This window comes from Chanodichthys erythropterus, chromosome 9 (assembly GCF_024489055.1).
Source record: "Chanodichthys erythropterus isolate Z2021 chromosome 9, ASM2448905v1, whole genome shotgun sequence".
NCBI lineage: Eukaryota > Metazoa > Chordata > Actinopteri > Cypriniformes > Xenocyprididae > Chanodichthys > Chanodichthys erythropterus.
Window position 1 is genome coordinate 38,275,947 of NC_090229.1, and position 22,490 is coordinate 38,298,436.

At 38.5% G+C, this 22,490-nt stretch overlaps 1 protein-coding gene across 1 annotated transcript; it reads right to left on the bottom strand.

Moving 5' to 3' along the window:
• Nucleotides 1–1,169: 1,169 nt before the first annotated feature.
• On the bottom strand, nt 1,170–9,502 carry parapinopsina (parapinopsin a). The gene is made up of 5 exons (XM_067393854.1): nt 9,235–9,502; nt 7,254–7,582; nt 5,769–6,011; nt 3,569–3,708; nt 1,170–1,350 (listed from the first exon to the last, which is right to left on the bottom strand). The coding sequence occupies exons 1-5, from the start codon at nt 9,500–9,502 to the stop codon at nt 1,170–1,172; spliced, it is 1,161 nt and encodes a 386-aa protein (XP_067249955.1).
• Between the last annotated feature and the right edge of the window lie 12,988 nt (nt 9,503–22,490).

Consider the following 22,490-nt stretch of genomic DNA (forward strand, 5'->3'; position numbering starts at 1 on the left):
CCATCCATCCATCCATCCATCCATCCATCCATCCATCCATCCATCCATCCATCCATTCATACATCTTTCTATCTACCCACCCACCCATTGTTCTGTCCATCCATCCATCCATCCTTCCTTCTATCCATCATTCCATTGTTCCATCCATCCATCCATCCATCCATTGTTCCACCCATCCACCCATCCATCCATCCATCCATCCATCCATCATTCCATTGTTCCATCCATCTATCCATCTATCCATCCATCCATTGTTCCATCCATCCATCCATCCATCCATCCTTCCTTCTATCCATCATTCCATTGTTCCATCCATCCATCCATTGTTCCACCCACCTATCCATCCATCCATCCATCCATCCATCCATCCATCCATCCATCCATCCATCCTTCCTTCCTTCCTTCCTTCCTTCCTTCCTACCTTCCTTCTATCCATCATTCCACTGTTCCATCCATCCATCCATCCATCCATCCATCCATTCATACATCATTCTATCCACCCACCCATTGTTCTGTCCATCCATCCATCCATCCATCCATCCTTCCTTCCTTCCTTCCTTCCTTCCTTCCTTCCTTCCTTCCTTCCTTCCTTCTATCCATCATTCCATTGTTCCATCCATCCATCCATTCATACATCCATCCATCATTCCATTGTTCCATCCATCCATTCATACATCATTCTATCTACCCACCCATTGTTCTGTCCATCCATTCATCCATCCATACATCCATACATCATTCCATTGACCCATCCATACATCCATCCATCCATTGTTCCATCCATCCATCTATCCATGCATGCATGTTTGAGCTGTTTTAACTGAAAGCATCTCAAAATCATGTCAGTGCCATTATTTTGTCTCAACATTCATACCAGTAATGTTTTTTCTAAAACATGTTTATAAAAGCTAATTGCCCTAATTGAACTAATCCTAACTAGGCCTAATCCTGGCTTAATCTAAACTCTGTCTGTGAAACCAGGCCATAATATTTTATTTCAGCATAATTTAATTTCCTGAAAGCAATTTTTTTAATAGTTTTTGTTAACAATTTCAACACTGGTGGTGTTCGCCTGTTCAAAACTCACCACTACATTAGTGGGGTGTTTCGGATGGTTGCTATGCATTTGCTAATATGTTCAGTATGGTTTCTGTGGGTGGCATCTGATTTCAGGAGGTTTGAAGCAGCAGTTCTCCAGGGAAGAGTCCCACGATGGGGATCTGGTGGAGATTGTGATCTGACACCAGCTGTTCGCTGCCGTCACCGTCCTGCTGCCAGACGACAAGATCTGTCACACTAGAGCAGATATTCTCACCTGCCATGACTTTTTCTGAGAATCTCAGGCTATGTCTAATCATCAGAAAACGATGCTTTTTCAAATGTAACTGTAGACATAGATGTCTTAAAGTCAGCATGAAATTGAAGTTGTGCTAGTCTTTTCTTCTCTATAGTGCCATCCGAGTCAAATGCTTCAGGAACAAGAACAAATGTAGGGCGGGGCTTGAATTTGTCTGTGTGGAATTGATTGGATGGTTGTGGTTTGCTATTGGTGGATCTCATGTGAGTGACAGGTTGCCCCGCCCTCATCATCAGAGAAGAGATGTCACTGCAAGAGGGAGGGGAAGTTATTCTTATTCAAGATTATGTGGAACATGCATTTATGAGGAATATGATCACAATCCTGTGAGTTTGAGCTCAGTAGTGAAATAGCACAAAACTATAAAATCAACATGTTTCATGTGTTTGCAACCCATTTTGCATCTGCATTTGAGTAAATATGATCTAAACAAACTTGAAAAGTGTCTGTCAGCACATAATGGTCACATTTGTTTTGTTCTAGATGGACGACAGCTCACCTGAAGACCTCATGTCGTTCCACACCCGTAAGACCTTCGTTTATCGTCAGAACACAAATTAAGATATTTTTGATGAAATTCAAGAGGTATATGACTTGTCCATAGACAGCAATATAATCAACACTTTCAAAGTCCAGAAAGGAACTAAAGACATGTTAAAACAGTTGAATGCACAAATTTCTATAAAGTTTACTCTATTCTTTATTCTAATTCAGGAGAAATATATATATATATATATATATATATATATATATATATATATATATATATATATATATATATATATATATATTGAATAAGAAAAAATGTATCAACAACGTCTAATTTTGTGAGGCACCTGAAACCCCACAGACAGAAGTTGTTCAGTTGTTAACTTACCATGCTAGCAAGCTACTAGTTAGTGTTTTGATGTGAATTATTAATTATTAATAGGTGGCTGGTGTGGTGTTGGACATGTTCGGTTAGCTTAGTTTTGTTGTGGCTACGACCTATTACCTCAAATGTATTATTTACTAAACTTATTATTAACTAAAAGGCATTATTTATTTATTTTTATTTAAATAAAATAAAATGTAATTTCAAATTATTTATTTTTACATTTTTTTTTTGCTTATTTTCATTTAAATCAGGTTTTATTTAATCATTTTTAATCAAGTTTTATTTAAATATTTATTTATTTTAATTTGTTTAATAAAATGTATAATTTATTTATTTTTATTAAAAAAACTTTAAATAAAATAATGTTTATTTTTAATGATTTATTTTTACATTTTTACACTGCTTATTTTTATTTAAATCAATTTTTATTTTTAATAAAATGTTTTTGTTTTATTTATGTTTTGTTATTTATATTTATGTTTTCAAATATTTATTTTAATTAATTCATTGATTTAATAAAATATATTGTTTATTTAAATAATTAAAAATATTTTTTAATATTTAATTTTACATTTTTACAATGCTTGCTTTCATTTAATCAGGTTTTATTTATTTATATTTTTTCATCAAATATATATGTTTTATTTAAATCAAATACTTTTTTAATTAAATACTTTTGTTACTTTTTATTTAATTATTTGTCATTTATTTTTATTTAAATGAACTTTAAATAAGATACAATTTTATTTTTAATCATTTATTTATTTATTTTTACATTGTTTACACCATTTTTTGCAAAACCTTCTTGGTCACGACTCATAACTACATATCTAAATCAGAATTCAGGATTTATTATCACATGTTCAGATTTACGTTTATACATACAGATTCAAAATATAAGGTTTGAGTCCCGTCTGACCCTGAGTTTGCATGTTCTTCAAAATGTTCTTCATGTATGGCCTAAAATGTGCCATTATAATGTTGGTAGCATTTAATGTCTCCTTTGTGTAGATGAAACATTAGAAGTGTAGAAGGGTTAATTCATTAAGGAACAGCTGATTCCTAACATGTTAATCAGTCTATCATCTAAAGATGCTGCTAATAAGCAAGTCTCCATTTAATCAGCTAAAAGCACAAATAATCACATATGGTGGAAGAAGAAGTCAAGAATATTATCTATAATATGATTACATGGAGTTTTAATTGGATTAGCAGCACATTCATTCATGTTTTTGAATGCAATATACAACCAATTTAAATGAACGCAGTTCAAATCAACAATTTCAATGAAAACATCAAGAGAATAATATTTTTATCAATTAGAAGGAGCTAACCCTTCATTAATTTGAGATGATGAAGGTGAGATCTTGTTGCTCCTGCCGATAAATGATACTGTGGTCTCTTCCTCTGATACTGGCTCAGCGGCCCATGGGTTTCTGCCGCAGAGTAGGAACGGCACAGCATGCTCTCTGAACTGAGAGAGAGAGAGAGAGAGAGAGTTCTGGGTCATATCGAACAACTCTCCCTTTGTGTTGGTCATCATTTTTAGTGTGCCCCTATTATGCTATTTTAAAGCTTCCTAATGTTGTTTTAGAGTCTCCTACAGCAGGTTTACATGTAGCCAAGTTCAAAAACACTTTAATTGTCTCATAATATCACTGCAGCATCAGCTCTTTTCTCTCAGTGTCTAAAACGGTTCAATAAAGGATTCAAGCTCTCTAAACCCCGCCCCTCTGATAGCCTGCTCTGCTCTGATTGGTCAGATGCTCCAGTCTGTTGTGATTGGTCAGAAACCAAACGCTCATTATCATATCTGAATCTCAGCACTTGATTCACAGTGATCAATCTCATCAAAGTGGATTTGCTTTGGCAGCAGAAAACAGCATCTTCTCGACACGAACCAAACTCTTCCAGTCTTAGACACAACTACAGTGATTGAGGGCGGGGCAAAGAGACGCTGTTCAGCCAATCAAGACCATAGACTGGCTTTATGCAAATTAGTTACAAACCTACAGGTTCAGCAGGAAGTGAGACTGAATTACTGACGACTCGTTTCTGCATTTCAGAATCACTCCACTTATCTGCACTTTGCAGACCTTTTACATTCACAAAAAGCTATATATTACACATGAAAGATAATATTTTTAAAAAAAAGGTTATATTTGACTCATAAATCAAAAGGAAACATGGTTACACTTTATTTTAAGGTGTCCTTGTCAATAAGACATTTAAGTAACGTTACTGAGTATGTTTATTAGTAGCCTATATTAATGTACACTTACCGTAGGGTTAAGGTTAAGGTTAGTGGTGTGTAATAATTAGCTACTATTGTAAGTATATGGAATGTATAACAAGGACACACTGTAAAACAGTGGTCGCCAACCCGTCGATCGCGATCGACCGGTCGATCTTTATCACTGTTCCAGTAGCTCGCGAAAATAACAGAAATAGGAGTACAAAAATACATTACATTTCTCCAGTCTTTGTACTGTATTTTTGTATTTATTTTTATGTTATTTTCTGGAGACAGACAGATAAAGGTAAATAGCCCACATAATGTCCGAGTCTGTAAACGGATGTAAACAAGAGGCCAGAGACGCTGAAGACGGACGTGAAGAGGAGAAAATTCTGTAGCAGGCAGAGCTGCTCACTGTTCACGATGCTCGAGGAAGAAAATATAACTATTGAATTGGGGGTGAAGGGTTATGAATTTCCCTCTAAAAAAAGATCAGTCTTCAGGAAGATTTCGATGGTAATGACATTTCATTTTCCTCTTACCTCTGAATAAAGTAGCTAATTATTAGCGCATTTCAGCTTTGTTTACAACGGTAACCAAGGAAACGCTGTATCACTGCTGCTCCATAAGCGCCACCTGCTGTCAGAGAGTGAATTTGCGTCCCATTCAGCCTGCTGTTTTTGTGTGTAGCATTTATAATTTCACAAAGATAAAGTCAGACCGTTCTGTTTTTGCTTTAAATCTTGAAATTAAATCTAATTCAAATAAAAAACAACTGCTCATGCAACGTGCGTAGCATCTTTGTTTGGATTGTGATTAAGAAGCAGTGGTTCCTCTAATTTGAAATGGCTATGTATTTTTGTTTATTATAATAATATTAATAATAAATATCTGCAACCAGTATCGGAATCAGCCAATTTGCTTGTAAAAATAAATAAATAAATCAGAATCTACAATGACCACGAAAAAAATACTAAATACAATCTGGGCTGTCTTTTTCTATCAAGTAGATCTTGTCTTTCAAAAAGGTCGAGGTCAGGGATCTTGGGCTTAAAAAGGTTGGTGACCACTGCTGTAAAATAAAGCATTATATTTTATGCATACATTATTTTCATGTGTCACACACATATTTGAAGTTGATATTCATTTAACCATGCAAACAATGTTTTCAGTCGAGACCCGCAACACTGCTTATTTTGTGTCTCTCTCTTATCCAACATGCTCAGCTCGCTTCATGGAGCTCTATCTGTGGCTGTATGTGAATGTGCATTTGAAATAGATTGGGTTCACAGACTCACCTGTCTGTTCATGAATATGTAGATTATGGGGTTGAAAACTGTGCTGCTCTTGGCCAGATACATGGGAACTGTGGCGATCACTGGGTCAATGTAAAGGTTTGGGTCTAAGATCACAGACAGGGCGAATGCAGCGTAGGGCAGCCAGGTGAGCAGGAAGGCCATCACCATGACAACCACCATACATGCCACCTGTAGCTCGGCCCTGGCAGTGCTTCCTCCCTCTGACATTTTCAGTCTGCTCACCTGAGGGTAAAATAAACATCCCCAGATGGGGAAAAGCAAAAGTGTTGGTAACACTTTATTTTAAGGTGACATATTACTACATGTACTTATGATAGTAATAACAGTGAATTATGCATAAGTACAAGTAACTAACCCTCAATCAAACCCTAACCGTAACTCTTCAGGGCTTGACTTTTTGCTCACCAGCCATGTGGCTAATGGTTTTCCAAAGTTACAATCCACTCAGCATTTTCACTGGCCACAATTTTGACATTGATACCATAAGGAAAAACCGCCATTTTTAATATCTCATAATTTGGCAGCAGGTATATTAGGCTGCTGTCACTTTAAGACCGGATGCACGGATCCATTATACTGTTACACATGCATTTTCTTTCTCATCTGTTTACATTCACTTCAAACATAACTGACTGTGTTTACGTGAATACTCGCCAAGACCGGCATTTGACATCATTTTGTGTGTACACTGCAAAAAATGCTGTTCTTACTTAGAGTTTTTGTCTTGTTTCAAGGCAAAATATCTTACCGTTCTTAAATCAAGAAGCATTTTCTTGACAAGTAAAAATTATTTTCTTGTTTTCAGGAAAACTAAGTCAAAATTAAGTAAATTTTTCCTTAAAACAAGCAAAATAATCTGCCAATGGGGTAAGAAAAATAATCTTATTTCAAACCAAGAATAAGCTATATAATCTTGTTTTCAGTTTGGGCTAAGATTATTTTGCTTACCCCATTGGCAGATTATTTTGCTTGTTTTAAGGAAAAACGTATTTAATTGTGATTTATTTTTCCTGAAAACAAGAAAATAATTTGTACTTGTCAAGAAAATCCTTCTTGATTTAAGAACTTTAAGATATTTTGACTAAAAACAAGACAAACATTCTAAGTAAGAACAGCATTTTTTGCAGTGTATTTGACTGTTTAAGCGCAATAAGCAGCGAAAAATAACTCAGTTTAATACTGAGAGGCGGCTTTTTGTGCACGCACTTTAAACTGTGAATTTTGAATGGATCCCTTTTGAATTGACTAAACATGACAGAGAAACTAAACATGAATTTCAACATAAAAGTCCACTACAAAGTCCAAGTCAGGAAACATATGACAGCATATACATGTATAAAGTGTTCTAAACCTCTATAAAAAAAAAAATACTACATTTTCTGATAGAGACAAATATGACAAATGACTCCCTCTACTGCTCTATTAGCATAAAACTTCCTCTCCTGACTGAGTAGATTTTCCTACCTGCCGCAGGGTCCACAGGAGGCGAGTGTAGGAGATGACAATGACAGAGAAAGGCAGTGCAAAGCAGAGGAGAAAGTAACACATGATGTAGGAGACATTGGCCAAATTTCTGCTGTACCAGTCAGGTGCACAAGACGTCTTCACACCCTCCAGCTCATATCTACCCCATCCAAAAAGAGGTGGGGTGTTCCAGAGGAACGACCAGACCCAGGCCATGACGACTCCTGCGACTGCATGTCTCGTCTGGAAGGTGATGGAACCCACCGGTCTGCAAACCACCAAGCAGCGCTCAACCGCAATTATGGCAACTGAGCACAGGCCAGCAATACCTGTAGGGGTGAGTCAAATCACCTCTGTTTCTACAGCGCTTTATGAGATACAGATTGTTGCAGAATCAATGATGTAAATGGGAAAAATGTAAGTCCTCTTTCTATGTGATAAGAAGCTTCAAATATTAAAAAAAAATAATAATAAAATTGAATGTCTTAAAATGTATGATGATTACATATAGTGTTCATCCTGGTGGTTGTCGTACATTGTTGGTTGTTCCCTGTCTTGTGTTGCAAATTTAAATAGGACAGTAGTGTCATTATTGTCAGATCAGTTCAGTTCAATAACTGTGTGAAGTTCAATTATGAAATTAGTTCAATTCAGCTCTACTGATAATCTTTTCTAACAATATAAGTCTTTACTATCACTGAATAAAAGTATTCATTTCTTTCAAAAAAAAAAAAAAGAGAAAAAATATTGACCCCAAACTTTTGAACGGTAGTGTATATTGTTACAAAATATTTATATTTTAAATGTGCTGTTATTTATTTATTTATTTATTTTTAACTTTTTTTATTCATCAAAGAATCCTGAAAAAAGTATCACAGGTTATAAAAAATATTAAGCAGCACAACTGTTTCCAACACTGATAATAAATCATCATATTAGAATGATTTCTGAAGGATCATGTGACACTGAAGACTGGAGTAATGATGCTGAAAATTCAGCTTTGATCACAGGAATAAATTATATTTAAAAGTATATTAAACTACACTCTAAAAAATGCTGGGTTAAAAACAACCCAAGTTGGGTTGAAAATGGACAAACTCAGCAGTTGGGTTATATGTTTGGGTAGTTTTATTTAACCCAAATGACTATATGGCTGGCTTAAAATGAACCCAAAATAGGTTGGAAATTAAAATTCAGATTTATAATTACTAGAGGAAACAATAATAATCAAAAGATGAACATTTATTAATAAGCAATTGAATAAATGTTTATTGTTTCATTATTATTCATTAAACTTATTAATAAATGTTCATATATTAAACATATTAATATACATTTCCAACATATTTGGGGTTCATTTTAAGCAAGCAATACAGTAATTTTTAAATAAAAATAATTTATTTTTGTTCAAATAAATGCAGGCTTAACATTAAAAATACTAATGTGGCCAAACTTGTGACCATTGTTGGTTATTCCCTGTATTTTGTTGCAAAATTTAAAAAGGAAATAGTGTCATTATTCAGTTCAATTTAATAACTGTGTAAAGTTAATTAATTAAAAAATGAGTTTAATTCAGCTCTACAGAAAACAATAGTGTGGTTATTCACTTTAAATCAGTTGTCGATGGTTCAATTTAGTTCAATAATGTTACAAAGTTACAAATTATGAAATTAAGTCAATTCAGCTATAAAGTAAAGCAGCACTACAGAAGACAATAGTGTCATTATTCTGCTCAATTCAGTTCTCCTTTGTCCACGTTTTTGAGCCTTTTCATAAAACACATTTAAATTTTTCAAGAAAAGAGCCCCTTTATTAAGATAGGTGGTTCTGAACTGTTGGAAAGTGACCCAAAAATGGATTGTGGGTATGATCTGATCATGGACATGGAGAAAACAAAGAAAAAACAAACAAACATTTAACCATTTATAGTTAGTGAAAACTGGACTGTTTCATGGTTTAAAAAAAAAAATAAGATACTCACCAAAGAAGGCTACGGCAAACCCCTCTAGCACACATCCCACCCTGCCCAGGCTGAAGTAGCCCATGGCACTGGTCACTGTGGTTGGCAGTCCTCCAAACATTGCACAACCGAGATCAGCCACAGCTAGGTTGACCAGAGCGAAGTTCAGCGGCTGCCGCAGCTGCCTGTGCTTCAGCGTCACCACGATCACGGTTATGTTCAATATGATGCCAAAAACAGAGAAGAAACCAATAATAACTGCCAGAATAGTGTAGCCCATCCTTGGCATGATGTCATCATTCACTGCACTGGCTGGCATAGTGCTTTCTGATGCAGTTATGGCCATTTCCTCATAGAAGAAGAGCTAGAACACTGATAATACGTATAGTTGAGGAAGATGGCACATAACCTGAACATAAAGAGAGTCTCTGTGAGGAGGGATGCAAAGACTCCTCTGCTCTTTTTATGTCTGAATATGTCCAGCTGGCTTACAGGGAAAATCCTTAGATCCGGATTGTGAATGGAATAATTCTGTCAGATTATGAAGATCTGGAGATCTATGATCACTCATCTTGATTGCCACGTCAAACCATCTTCCTGCCTTATTGACTGATGAGGTCACAGTTGAAGACAAGAAGACCCTGTGTATTAGCCCTGTCTTTTAACCTTCCTTTCATAAGATTAAAATGAGTTTGCCTGCCATCTGAATCACATCAGTTAATTAGGCTACCCAAGGTTGAGTCCTGCCTGCTTATATATTACTGCACAGAGTGCACTGTAGTGTTTTATACTGATTTATGCTTTATGAATAAGTCTTTACTGTGATGGCCTGTCCTAAGGCTCCTGCATACCCTGAATAGAACAAGCGGTTTGGAGAATAGATGGACTATAAATTGCAGTAATGTGCATGTTTTTTTGTGGTAGTCCTGTGGTGTATTATTGACATGTCAGTTTGAGGTTGGGATACAGGGAACATAATTGTAAAAGTGACTAAGGTATGGTCTTACTAGTCACTAGATGCTGCTCAGCCTGGTATGGAATTGATGGGTGTTGTGTGTGTTGCTTTGCTGTTTGTTTGGTTATAATCAACTTACTTAATCACCAGTACAGTGCTCAGCATAAATGAGCACACCCCCTTTGAAAAGTAACATTTTAAATAATATCTCGATGAACACAAAAACAATTTCCAAAATGTTGACAGTTTAATATCACATCTGTTTAACTTATAACATGAAAGTAAGGTTAATAATATAACTTAGATTACACATTTTTCAGTTTTATTCGAATTAGGGTGATGCAAAAATGAGTACACCCCATTGAAAGTCTCTGGAGCAAAGCTAAATTTTAGACTTCCCATTTCATGCTGTCAGAAATGGCACCACATGGAAGAGAAATGTCACCAGACCTGAGAAAGAAAATAATTTCTTTATACCAGAAAGGTGAAGGCTACAAGAAGATCAGCAAAGCTTTACTTATCAGTCAGAATACTGTAGCAAAAGTGGGACAAAAATTTTAAAAAGATGGAACTGCGACCATCTCACAGAGACGTCCAGGAAGTTAACACCTTGACAGGAGCGTCTTCTGATGTGAAGGGCTGAAGAAAATCGGCATGCAAATTCACAGCAGTTATCTAAAGAAGTAGAAAGCCAAACTGGTGTGACTCTTTCCCATACTTTTCCAACATGACAATGATCCTAAACACACATCTAAGGCCACTGCTGGATTTCTGAAGAAGAACAGGGTGAAAGTGATTCAGTGGCTCCTGATCTGAACCCTATCGAACACCTATGGGGAATTCTGAAGAGAATGCACGTCAATATATATATTTTAGCATTTTAGAAAAATACTATAATCAGTGTTGAGGAAAGTTACCTCTAAATGTAAAAGTTTCTTTTTCTCACCTGGGCTGGGCTTGCTTGTTTTTGTTTTGTTTTTAATAACAAAAAAAAAAATTCTATTTTGGCAAATGTTAAGACCCTTTCACACCAAAAGTGAAATGAATAAGCCTCAGGCTGAAGGAAATGTATATTTACTTCTGTACAGTAGAGGGCGCAGCTCAAACAAACCTCTCAGCTCTGCTGCCATTCTGGATTGAAGAAGAATAGATACAGGAGATGAAAGTTCAGCACTCTTATTTCTAAATCTAATCTAAATTAATTTTTGCTTGTTAGAATGGTTAAAATAGATCATTAAAGTTTCAGCAGTAAAGACATTGGTTAATAAAATATGATTAAATACATAAAGTATATTTATTACTCTCAAAGTATAGTTATTTCTCCATAGGGACAGGAGAGCTGTCAGTCAATAAATATGAAAAAGTAACTTAGATATTTTGTTGTAAATTGAAAAAGTATGTTACTTTACTAGTTACTTGAAAAAGTAATCTGATTACGTAACTAAAGTTACTTGTAATGTGTTATCACCAACACTGACTATGATAGGATTACAGAATAAATAAATTACAATCTAAAATATTAAGTAAAATAAATATACATTTAATTTCAGCAATTGCTATGCATGTGTTTTTACGATCTTTAAATGAAATAGTGTGATATCATGTATATCAGCTTTATATTGGCCATCGACCACCCTGCTTTCTAAGATACTGTAATAAAAAAAAATCAATATTGGTTGACCACTAATAACCACGACATATGCAGTCACTTTTATGCTGTGTCAGTAGCTGGAGCTATGGGAACTCTGCCCAGGAATAGCGACCTCTGGTGCCTGAGTAAATGCGTTTAATCTCTGTTATTTCAGGTCCATATCTCAGTATGCATGAAAGGGGCTCTGCACCATTACAAAAATGTATTAGAAATATACTTATTTTATGCTAAGTATACTACAAATGTATATACACATATTTATGTACTTAATATAAATACCCTGCAATTGTACTTTTAGTATACTAAATTGGTATACTTAAAGTCTGCTAAATTGGAAGATTCAACTAAAGATATACTTTTTTATTGTGCTAAAGTGGAACTATTGCAAGTATTCTTTAGGTACACTTTAAATATCTTGCATTCAAATCATACTATCCTTACTAATAGTGATATTAAACACATTTTAAGCTTAATATTAAGAAATATGCATTGTGCAATATAAAGAAGAACTCCAAATAAAGTTTAATTAGAATATGTCAGTATGTCAGTAAATATATTAATGGGTTTGTAGTTAGGATTAAATGAATTTAGGCCTATTTTAAATACATTTTGGTAGTTTTTTTTCTTCTTTTTTTCACAAGGGCAGACTCTGCATCCATTGCCTCTGACATGTTTTCTCACCATCATGCACCTAAGTCGGAAACTCTTAAGAAAATTCATAGTCACCAAAACTCACAATTATGTGTTTTATCTCATAAATACACTCTTTCTGAGTTTTCATAATTTTTATAATTATGACCTTTACCTTTTTAATAATTTGCCCTCACTTTGAATATCAGGTAAGCTATTGTTTAATTCAATTAAAATTTATTTCTATAGCACTTTTCACAATTTTACATGGTTGCAAAGCAAATATACAGAAAGTACAGAAGTAAATATTTGTAAATATGACAAATAAAGAAAACAACATATTTATAACAAAGAAATTCACATACTTGATCAGACGTTTTATTACTTTAGTGTATTTCTAATGCATTCCAATGTAATACACTTTACCCATTAATGCTACTTTAATGGCACGTTGCACATTGAAATATGGACTGCAGCCCTTTGATCTGTCCAAATATTATGAATTATTAAATTAATTATTAAATTGACGCTGACCAGTCCTCAAAAATTACACAAAAATTAAAATGTCAAATAAATTCAGAAACGTTAACTGCATAAAATGCAAATCATTTTACTTAATGCATCACATTTAAATATGCAGCGTAATGCAAGGTCACCAATTCATTTAATTGCGTTTTATGAAACGTTGAAGTGTGCAGAGACGATCGGCAGAGAAATGTTATAGATGGTGTTATTCCATCTGCACACACTGAAACACAAGCAGTTCAGCATGTTTACATTCTTCCACCAACGAACGGAACTGTCTGTGTTTTAGTATGCACACAAGAATAAAACTAATGTTGTGCTGGTTTATGCAATCGCTTCATGTTGCGTTAATGACAGATCATGTCACATAAAAGGGAAGCAAAACTTTCCTGATATTTAATGTTGCGTCTGCTGTTTTATTTCTTCAACAGCTTTCATGTTATATGCAGGCCGTTTCACGTTTATTTTCACGCACCACTTACTATGCCTATATTGAGACTTTTCTCAGCAATTCACAGTCCATATAATTTGTGCTGTCATTAATCTGATAATCTGAAAATCTGTTTACTTATAGATGTACTTGTAACAGTATAGAGACAACACAAAGTAAATCCAGTTTTGCCTTGAGTATATCTGTGTGGTGGCGCAACAGCGACCTGAGTTTAAATCCAGCCTGTACTGGTTCCTCTGTTCAATATACAAATATATATCTGTTCTAATTGTCTCACTGAGGTTCACTGGATAAATAAGTTACTGGTATACTGTGGGTGTCTGTAAAAGGCAAATTCTTAAGCTGTGACTTTATTTATAAAGATTAATTTATTGTAGCCTATTCGAAGCTCACTATAATGATACCATTAGCGCACTTCAAGCTTACTTGGAATGCCATTGCAATGTGTTTTAAAATCACTAAAAGTTTGTCATCAGCATAATATAAATGTATGTTCAACACATTATTGTAATTGAATTGCAATTCTAATGTCACCAAAATACATTTGTAAAAAAAAAAAAAAAACAGACTGTAAAAACGGTTAACCCTCTGGAGTCTGAGGCTGATTTGGGGCTTGGAGAAGTTTTGACATGCCCTGACATTTGTGCTTTTTTCAGTTGTTCATAAACATATTAATGACAAAAGTGTCATTACACTATATTCAGCACAAACTAGGCTACAATAATATGAGAGGAACATGTATGTACATGTTTGTGTTTTTGAAGGAATAACATTTATGCGTGGTTATTGAAAAAAACAAAAAACTTAAGTCACTGAAATAAGGCCAAAAAAAGTATAGTAAATCTGTGTTTACAAGACTTCTGGGTATTGGAGGTTGTAGACTAGAGTTTTTGCTTCAAAATTATGTAAACATTATGCTGCCTATTCCTTCATATAAAACAATATATTGATTTAGTTTTTGTAAGACACTTTTTGCCAAGAAACACAGTATGCGAGGAGGCGTGAATCACCACTGAAAATGGACCATTCTCACCTGAGAAGACAAAAGAATTGGATAGTAATGAGCTGAAATGACTTGCATATTAATGAGGCATTTCAGTCAGGTAGGCTGTGAAAAAAAACCTTCTGTGATGTCTCAAGCTCATCATGATATATGAAACATACAGAAAAATATTATTACAATATAAAGTAATGGTTTTATATTATACTTTAAAATATAATATATTTCTGTGATGCAAAGAGTCTGAATATAGGCTTTTAGTTTAAAAGCATGCACATTTGGAGAAATATTGGATTCTCATATGTTTATGTCAATTTTCTATACAGAGGAGTTATTTTTATTTAATATTCACTGTCATTACTATAAGCGCTGGTGTTTTCAATTCATCCTTGAAGTCGGAGGGCGCTCTGTGCTTTTTCTCCACAAATTCATCTAAAAGAAGAAGAGGCTATTCCATGAATGGAGTTTCCAATTCATACTGCAGCAGGAGGGCGTCTATAGAAGAAAAGAAAACAGGAACTAACTGCATGTCTTCTAGAGCTCGCTAACCATGACTTTTACATCCAGATAAACACTTTTCAAGACAATAAATACACGATTGAGATGATGAATGCATGTATTGCCTCTGAATTTGCATCTGAATAGCGCTGGCTCCGTGGGTGTGGCCGCATTAGCGGATAATGAGCTGAATCACGGACTTCTGACATGGCTCTCTTTTCATACAGATTACATAAACACAGAAGGTTTGTTTTCGATTTGACTTACATGATTTAAAACCTGACATCTTAACGTTTTTTTAGACATAAGCGTAATTTTTCTGTGATTAGTATTCACTAAGTTACAGTTAATTTTCTGAGAACTATCAGATTGGACTTCGTTCAGAGGGAGAGGATAAATCACGCATCATGTTAGTTTTCTTTATTTTACAAAAAGCACAACATTGTGTTTTTACTCTGAGTGTACACAAATAAAAGAAGATATTCTATAGTTTCAATTGATATATTACTTATGTCTCTATGAAAAAAAATGACGGAGTATTTTAAGTCTGTTTTGCTGCAATGTGAAAAAAAACCCTGCAAAACGTGCCGGCGCGTTTTCAGACCTCAGACTGTTAAAGCCTGTAAAAATGCTACGGTAAAAACCTGTTAATTTTTTGATAGTAAATTCCCTTATTTTATCAGAGAGTGTTTGTGTTAGCATGTCAGTATATTATAAAGGTGTAAAACAGTTCCCTTTCGAATGGAACCTGAATGCTTCTGCGTGACCGGTGTCTGAAGCAAGTGTGAAAACACACCAATCTTGATTGGCTGACATGAGATAAGGTGACGTAGCATATTGTGTCAGCAAGACCATAAAAGGGCATCCATGTTACGGAATCCCCAGCTTCTTTTGTCTTCAGGAATCCGCTTGTCTGTTTGCATTTGTGATATCGTTTGTCATATTGTTTGTCTCACTCTGTGACCAGCAGAAATGCTAAGTTAGATGTTGTGTGTTGCTGTGCTACCACTTTATTACTGGGGAAGACACGCATGGTCTGTGTGTTATGTGTTTGGGAGCAGAGCATGCTCAGTCAGCCCTCGAAAACACTGAGAGCGTTTAATGATGAGGAAACTCTAGTCCTGCTGGCTCTCTTCTCGAGCGATCAGAGTCAGGCATTTGTGCCTCATGATTCGAGTCCCGTTTCTGCTGAGGTGGCAGAGGTGGAGCTTGAGACAGGTGTTCTCCTATCTCTTGTCCTTTCTACTGACTCTGAAAGCAACCTCACGGGTTGGATTTGCTGAGGCGGCATGTGGATTATGCTTGCAGTTTGAGACGAGAGCAGACTGGTGTTCCCCTTTCTCTAGCTGCGTGCAACTGATCCCGAGTTGTTTAAGTAAGAACACACATTCAGTATATTCTAACATGACTGTGTAACAACTTGTCTGGACTGCATTTGTCTCTGTGGAGTAAGATGATAAAAATGCATCTTGCTTGAAGGAGTAGTTACATATGTGAAAAAAAATCTCAGTGACCCCAGGCAACAAAATGTAATTTTGTAACAAAATAATATTTTTTTTTCTTTTAAACAAATGTAATTTTACTCAGCTTATATTTTTTTTTGGAGGATTTCTGATATTTTTAAAATTTATATAAATAAATAAAAAAAATATTTTTAAAATAGGTTTTTATACAAAAACAGCTTTTATGTAAAATTCACTTTAGAAAACACCCACATTTCTAACTTTCATTCATGGGGATAACATGGATAATTTGACATGGTTTAGAGTAAGATTTTTGCCCATCTTCTGGAAAATGCCGTTTTAAAAGTAAAAAAATTATTACTTTATCTCCTGCATGTGTGGAGTCAGTCCTTGTCGTTATGGGCACCATCAGGCATTAAAAAAAGCTTTGCGAGTCATAAAGGTTACATGCAATGCATCTGTACCCTTTCTAAGTGGAAGACCATGGTTATTGACCAAGGGTCCCACGCTTGGGGCGTATTGCCATCACAAAACAGTAATAACGGCTCTGGTTGGAGCATACAGGTGGTGGAGTGGCAAGCGGAAGTGGTCTAGTTTGCCTCAGAGGAGTTTACCCACTGTCCGCTCTGGTTCGCCAAGCCCGAGTCCACCTATTATTAGTGGCTCCTTTCTGACCAGTCTGAGTCTGGTTCTAGGATGTAGTGTCTCTCCTGGATGGCATTCCTTGGGTGATTCCCATTCCCATTCCAGACCTCCTGTTTAAGTGCTGACTGGAGATTTGGAAACTTTGGGTCTGGCCTGTCAACTGAGGTTATTGAGATGATTCTGAGTTTCAGAGCTCCCTCCACAAGGAAATTGTATGCCGTAAAATGGCAGCTCTTGGAGTTGTGGTGCCAACAATACCACTTGAACCCAGAGCACTGCCAGGTTGATAAAGTGTGGGAGTTCCTCCATGAGTGCCTCTCAGCAGGGTAGAGCTTCTGTGGGAGTCACCCTTTGGTGTCTGAATTTTTGTGTGGTGAGGGCAGCTGAGGCCTATCTGGAAAGAACAAATTCTTTCTTGGGACCCTTTTGTGTTCTGGAAAGGTTCATCAGAGGCTCCATTTATTCCCTTAGATTCAGCCTCAGAGTAGTTATGGATGCTTTAAGTGGCTCTTTTATTAGCATTGACTTAATTTAGAAGAGCACGAGACCTGCAGGCCTTTTCAGTAGCCTTCTCCTGCTTGGAATAGACCATATTACATTTAAAAACAGTCCTTGAGGGGGCTGACTGTGTTCATTGTGAGCATTTCTCCATAATCCTAATCGCTCCCGCCTGTCTCTCTTCTTGAGGGATGGGAGTCAGGCTTCTGCTCCCTGTGGTTCTGAGGCAGCGAGGCGGTTTAGATTATGGTAGAGTTGGCAGAGGATCTTGAGATGGATGTTCCCTTTTCTCTTGCGATATCCACAAACTCTGAGGATCCTGTTTTGGATTTGGAAGATTCACCTATTATGTCCAGTCTGGGCTCTAAGGATCTACGTCCACCGCTCAGGCCACTGGCTTAAATCCTCTCAACTGTTGATCTGCTTTGGAACATATCAGGTTATGTATTCAAAGGGAACAAGAAGCTGAATCACGTTGCCACACTTCAGGCATGCCTGTGCGGCGTCCTTCAGACAATTAGAAACTGGGGATTCTGTGATGTAGGTGCCCCTTTTATGGTCTTGTTGACATGCTACGCAATGTCAACTGACCTCACGTCAGCCCAGGCCCGGATTGGCTAATCGGGAGCACCGGGAGAATCCAGTCTGGGCTGGTCAGTTTATTTGGCCACGAGGGCTGGTGTTGTCATGGCACTAGTTTGAAAAATGGATGCTCTAGAAACTGTCGACGCAGCCAAATATACTAAGCTGAGTAACCTAACTTTTTCCTTAAAACCAGTCAGTGACAGATTTAGGCCTGGATGACATGGGCAACGGCCCAGGGCGGCATCTTGCCGGGGGCGGAATGCGCAATCAGGTTTTTAACCACTCATTTGTACGTAACATCAACGATATCCTGTCACTCTATGGGTAAATTAACCTGGTCGGGAGGGACTCGGAGTGTGCGCCCAGAGAAGACAACTCACTCAAAAGTAGATGAGAAGAAGGGATGAGGTGACGTCTGTAGGGACAGTGGGACCAGTTCTAAATCAACACTAAATCATGGTAAGGCAAAAGGTCTAAGCCACCGGAGGCCGATTTAAGTAACGTAAATAAATAAAATGGAAGAGGGGAAACACGCAAAAGATAAAGCAGCTATTACTCATATCGTAATAATAGTGGGTAAATAATAAAATATAGGGCCTATCACTTATGTTATGTTGCTAGCTGCTATTACACATTGGCCAACAATATTCATTTTTCTGTCCAACTAGCTTAACCAGACAGTAAAATGTGATTTTTTTAACATGTAACTTTTTTTAAACAAACGTAATACTTTAATATTTTACTGTAAAGTTGTGCAATTTTGTAGGATTTATGGTATTTTGTGTTATTTATTTGCCTCAATTTGTAATAAATTAAGTATATACATTTATATTTATATAAAATAGCAAAATGTTATGTTAAATCCACTTTAATAAAGATCTACATTTCTCGGTTTCATGATAGACATGAAGAATGTGCCTGGGTTTAGTGGACGATTTTCTGCCATCTACTGGAAAGCAAACACTTCATTAAATTAAAATGAAAATAACATGGATTTTTAACTACAGCCACTAGATGGCTAGAGAATTAATCAATGGTTCACATTATAAAATCATTATTATAACAATAAAACGTCTCGGTTACGACTGTAACCTTAGTTCCCTGAAGAGGGAACGAGATGTTGCGTCGAGAAATTGACGCTGTGGGAACGCAACGCGTTATGTCGTCATGAAGCACGTGTGAAATCCGTCCAATGGAGTGACGAGACGTCACAGGCGGGTGACGTCACGACCAGGAAACTATAAAGCACGCTCAAACAAAGCAACGCTAGCTTCAAGTGTCTGAAGTAGTCGCTTGACAAGCATGCAGGAAGTATGGCAGGACGACGCAACGTCTCGTTCCCTCTTCAGGGAACTAAGGTTACAGTCGTAACCGAGACGTTCCCTTTCAAGGGAACTCGCGTTGCGTCGAGAAATTGACGCTGTGGGAACGTTAATACCCACGCCGCCATAATGACCAATGCCTGTCTAGTGTGACTCGTCAACACCAGACAGAACCCTGGCCCCAGGAGTGGAGCTCAGATCAAGGTCATAGAACCTCATGAATGTATGCGGTGAGGACCAGCCTGCCGCATCACAAACATCTTGCAAAGATGCTCCGAAGAGCAGAGCTTTAGAGGCCGCCATACTCCTAGTGGAGTGGGCTCGAACTGCCAAAGGAGATGGCAGTCCGGCCGACTCGTAAGCAAGTGAGATAGCCTCAACTATCCACTTACTCATCCTCTGCTTAGATACCGGGGCCCCTTTTTTAGGGGACCCGAAACAAATGAACAACTGTTCCGACTTACGCCACAGGGCAGCTCTGTGGACATAAGCATCCAACGCCCGAACTGGGCAAAGCAGATTAAGGCGTTCCTGGTCTGAATCCCTGAAGGGAGGAGGACAGAAGGCTTGCAGTACTATGGGCCTCACCACATTGGTGGGGACCTTAGGAACATAACCAGGTCTGGGATGAAGGAAAGCCTTCACCATACCGGGTGCAAATTCCAAGCACGATGGGGCAACCGAAAGAGCTTGCAAATCTCCTATTCTTTTAAGAGAGGAGATAGCAAGAAGGAACAGAGTCTTGAAGGTCAAGAACTTAACAGGAACCTCCTCAATGGGTTCAAAGGGAGCTAAGGAAAGGCCCTGGAGCACCACAGCCAAATCCCAAGCCGGTACCCTCGTGCGTACCGCAGGCCTCAGCCTCAGTGTGCCACGAAGGAAGCGAGTGACAAGAGGGTCTCCCCCCAGAGAGCCACCAGCCAAAGGTGTGTGGTAAGCCGCAATAGCCGCCACATAGACTTTTAAGGTGGACGGAGATAACCCTGCAGTGAACCTCTCCTGCAGAAATTCCAACACTGCCCCAACCGAACAGTTTAAAGGATCCAACTGACGAACACTGCACCAAGTAGAAAACAGCTTCCATTTAAAAGCATACAGCTTCCTCGTGGAGGGAGCCCTAGAGTGAAGGATGGTACCCACAACCTCGGCTGAGAGACCAGAGTCTATGAGCTGGGTCCCCTCAGAGGCCAAGCCCACAGGTTCCAAAGTTCCGGGCGAGGGTGAAATATTGAGCCCTCCGCCTGAGACAGAAGATCCCTCCTGACTGGAATCTCCCAGGGAGAGCCGTCTAGGAGAGATACTAGGTCCGAAAACCAAACTCTGCCCGGCCACCGCGGGGCTATCAAGACGAGCCGGACTTGGTCCCGGCGAATTCTCTCTAAGACTCCCGGGAGCAGAGCAATCGGAGGAAAAGCGTACAGACGAAGCCTCGGCCATGTCTGCACCATAGCATCCAGTCCGAGAGGAGCTGGATGGGTGAGGGAGAACCAGAGTGGACAGTGAGACGTCTCTCGAGACGCAAACAGATCCACCTGAGCCCGGCCAAACATCCCCCATATTTGCTCCACCACCTCGGGGTGGAGCCTCCATTCCCCGGGCCTCAGCCCCTGCCTCGACAGGACGTCTGCTCCTATGTTTTGAACCCCAGGGATGTATGCTGCACGAAGCGACAGCAACTTCCCCTGGGACCACAGGAGGATTTGGTGCGCCAGTTTGTAAAGCGGACGCGAACGCAAACCTCCCTGGTGATTTATATAGGCAACCACCGAGATCTGGGAGAAAGACTCTGAGAGCCAAGAACACAGCCATCATCTCCAGGCAGTTGATGTGCCAGGAGAGATGATGTTCGCTCCACAGACCCTGAGTTGGGCGTCCGTCTAGGATCGCCCCCCAACCCGTGAGGGAGGCATCTGTCGTTAGCATCTTGCGACGACAAGGAGCTCCCAATACCGGGCCTTGGGATAAAAACCAAGGTTTCTTCCACATGTCGAGGGCACGTAGGCATCGCCGCGTGACCTTGATCATGCGAAATGGATTTCCCCTTGGAGAAAACCCCCTGGTCCTGAGCCACCACTGCAGGGGTCTCATGTACAGCAGGCCAAAGGGAATCACGTTGGACGCTGCTGCCATTAAACCCAACAGTCTCTGAAATTGTTTCACAGTGAGTGACTGGCCTAGCCTTATCCGGTTTACGGTAGAAAGGATTGAATCTATGCGAGCAGGTGAAAGACGCGCCTGCATCACAACAGAGTCCCAAACCACGCCCAGAAAAGTGGTTCTCTGAGCTGGAGAAAGAACACTCTTCTTGGCATTCAACCTTAACCCCAACCTTCTCATGTGGGCGAGAACGACATCTCGATGCCGAACCGCAAGTTGTTGCGATTGAGCTAATATTAGCCAATCGTCGATGTAATTGAGAATGCGAATGCCCTGTAAACGCAGTGGCGCCAAGGCTGCATCCATGCATTTGGTGAAAGTGCGGGGTGATAACGCTAGGCCGAACGGAAGAACCCGATACTGGTAAACTTTGCCCCCAAAAGCGAACCTCAGGAACTTCCTGTGATGCGGAAGGATGGAGATGTGGAAATACGCGTCCTTGAGATCGAACGTGACAAACCAGTCCTCGGACCTGATTTGTGACACGATTTGTCTCAACGTTAACATTTTGAATTTGAGCTTCATAACTGACTGGTTCAGCAGACGCAGATCCAAAATGGGACGCAACCCCCCATCCTTCTTCGGAACGATAAAATAACGGCTGTAAAAACCGTTTTCTCTGTCGAGAGGAAGTACATGCTCTATGGCTTCCTTCTCCAACAGAGTTTTTACCTCCTGTTCCATAACCAGAGCCTGCTCGGGGCCCACCACAGTGGGCAGGACCCCCGCGAACCTGGGTGGGCGAGACCCGAACTGAATAGTATACCCCTTTTCGACTGTACGCAGGACCCATTGAGAAATATTTGGCAGTAGCCTCCATGCTGTCAGATATTCTACTAAGGGAACCAGTCTCTCGAGACTGGCCTCTGGTGTAATTTGAACAGCCAAAACGGTGCC